At 36.7% G+C, this 2,979-nt stretch overlaps 1 protein-coding gene across 1 annotated transcript in view; it reads right to left on the minus strand.

Moving 5' to 3' along the window:
* Positions 1–2,979, minus strand: part of LOC119838446 (nuclear pore complex protein Nup98-Nup96-like) — a 36,274-nt gene that overhangs the window by 3,846 nt on the left and 29,449 nt on the right. The window contains exons 31-34 of the mRNA XM_038364392.1: positions 2,534–2,665; positions 1,425–1,514; positions 787–915; positions 3–31 (exon numbers count right to left, since the gene is read on the minus strand). Of these exons, the coding sequence (XP_038220320.1) occupies positions 3–31; positions 787–915; positions 1,425–1,514; positions 2,534–2,665 (380 nt within the window). The remainder of the gene's footprint in view (positions 1–2; positions 32–786; positions 916–1,424; positions 1,515–2,533; positions 2,666–2,979) is intronic.

Genomic DNA, 2,979 nt, shown 5'->3' on the forward strand with positions numbered 1-2,979 from the left:
ACGTAGCGGTCCAGCTCGCACATGGCCGCGTCTGTCCGATGCGAGTAAAAGGGCATAAATTAACAAATTAACGGCTCTTCTCTGTAGAAACCACCTTCCGAACCGCTGGTAAACGTTATAACTGTGTAATGTGACGATTCAAATGTGATTCTATAATAGGAAGTCTAGTTGAATGAATAAATGTTTGAGTAACAAACAAATAAAATAAACGCCTCCTTGGTACACAGGTTAATTAACACGTGAGTGTTGAACCGAGGGGTCTTGGGTTCGAGTGAGGAACCAGAATTTTATATGTGTGAGTCGAGCACGCTTCGACACGAATTGGGCCACATCCACACAAAGACCGACGTGAAATAGTAGCATTTGGCGGTGAGTGAGGGTGCTGGAGGCCCGTTTCCTTTTCACACTTCCCAGTCCATTCCTTCCTTCCAGACGCTATTCCATTCCTTATCCCTTTTCCTTGATGATTGAATGCTTTATAATATAATCCTACTATCCTACTTCCTACAAATATTATAAATGCGAAAGTTTGTAAGGATGTGTGTGTGTTTGTTGCTCTTTCACGCAAAAACTACTGAACCGATTGCAATGAAATTTGGTAGGTAAACAGCTGGACAACTGGAATAACAATATATAGACAACTTTTTATCCCGATACTCCTACGGGATACGGACTTACGCGGGTGAAACTCTTTTTTATGTTATATATATAACATAAAAAAAGAAATAAAAATTTCTCAAAAGTTCCACTATAAAACACCAATCAATAAACACGCGAAGCACCCACCTCTGGGCATGGCGGCGGCGACGCGCGCCGTCGTCACGAGCACCAGCTGGTTGCGCGGGCCGAAGCGCGCGCGCGTGTGCCGCGCCCGCCACACCGACATGTCCGCCAGGCAGCCGCCGCCCAGCCGCCCTGCACAACAGCGAACCAAGCGATCGAGCGATTAATCAATCAATCGATCGATCGATCGATCAACAATCATTTGAGCTGTGGGAGCAATACCATAGCATTGCTCCCACAGTTCAAAACAATATTGTATTTTACCTATTTTTTATTTTTTATTTACAATTGTACCGTTTATGTATACATTATACGCATGAACACGCACGAAAACGCATGCATACACACCCATACCCACACTCACACACACACACACACACACACAATTATAAAGTAATTATTAATTATACATAAAAAAAAAACCCCAACCATAATTCGACAAATTTACAATATTTTTTTCATATCAAATTTAATTCCTACCCGACAACGATTGAAACCTAAGAAAATATGCAAAACAAATATCGAAAGCGTAGAATCAGTCAGACCGTGGTCAAAAAAAAAAAAAAACACAAAATACATCTTAACAAACCTCCTTTCTTTCTTTCTAGCATTCAATATAAAAAAAAGCGTAAACCATTCACCTGCTATAGTCTTCTTAAAAGGCGGCACCTTCCTGTTGTACTCCAATATAACAGTGTGCGGGTGCACTATGAGCGGCCGCATTACAGGCTCTGGAAAAACACCCAAACGTGTAATTCTACACAACGTTGCCTAATCGATGTAGTCAGTCGATAGCAAATCTATTGTTAAATGAAACGCTTGAGTCACAGACAAGAACAGAACTTTTATTTTAAACACATCCTTTATAATTTATGGTATAGTTCGGCCGTTCATAGAATGCGTTCCTGACACATCGCGAATGAACTGACGAAGTAACTTTGTAATGGCGTTGCAGTTAAAATAAAAATATTTTTGCTGGTTGTTTACCGTTTTAACAATTGATGAGCATTAAAAAAAAATATTATATCAATAATCAATGAATGTTATAATTTTGTGCCAAACTGAGTGTCAAATAACTTGGTAAACAATATTTTTCTAAATCTATACTGCGCTATTACAAGGTTATGTCAGCGCTTCATATTTGTAGTGCTGTGCTAAAAATAACAGGCAAGTATCGTTATCTGTTCTTATACAGTTATACTTATAATATAAAATAATACGTTTTGTTTTTCTTTTTAAGAATTTGAAAATAATGGACTATAAAATAACTTTTATGAAATATAAAAATATAATTATTATTGATAATAATATAATTATACATGTAGGCGAAGATGATGATGAAGACACCACCACCTCAAGTGAATCGGAGTCTGATTAATATTCTGTACACACATTCAATTATTCATTCAATTTTATTATATGAATTACTTTTTTTTGGTTTCCACTTAAATAACGAAAATATAAATTTTAAATGATTCCGCCAATTTAAAACGAAAATAGTCTTAAAATAATACGGCGGTTCATTTTGGAGGAACGGTAACGAACTCAGTGTTATGTTGTGTCCATCACTAGTCGTGTCTAACTGATAGGTGTTAGGAACGCATTCTCTGAACGGCCGAAGTATAGTTTTTGGCAAACAGTCAGTTATACTTAAACTCGATATTAAACAAAATTGGCAAATTGTAAGAATGCCATTTCTTTTTTCACATAATGCAACGGAGAAAAACGAGAGACAGCTAACAAAACTCACCGTCAACCAGGATCGGGACCTCCTCCGTCACTTCCTTGTGGGATATCGAGGGAGTTGGCGCAGTCATGATGACGCTCGTCGCGTGTGGAACGAGCTGATCGCCCGTCGATATGGACGCGTCGTCGTCCATTTCTGGAGAAAATTTATTAAATTAGAGTATTTAATTTTTTTTTTTGCTATAAATAACAAAAAAATAAATAAATACATACTCACATATTCTTAACATTTATTTTAATATATATAGATTACGTGTCAGATTGCTTGTCTGCGATGGACTATATATCCTAAACTCAACCGATTTTAATCAAATTTGTACACCGCGTGCAGTTTGATGCAACTTAGAAGATAATTTATATTATTTAGTTTCTACAGGCTTTAGTTTCTACCAATATAATTGTATTATTTAACAGTTTTAATAAAGACTTTATTATTATTATTATGTGTAT

Source organism: Zerene cesonia, unplaced genomic scaffold, assembly GCF_012273895.1.
Source record: "Zerene cesonia ecotype Mississippi unplaced genomic scaffold, Zerene_cesonia_1.1 Zces_u003, whole genome shotgun sequence".
NCBI classification, from domain to species: domain Eukaryota; kingdom Metazoa; phylum Arthropoda; class Insecta; order Lepidoptera; family Pieridae; genus Zerene; species Zerene cesonia.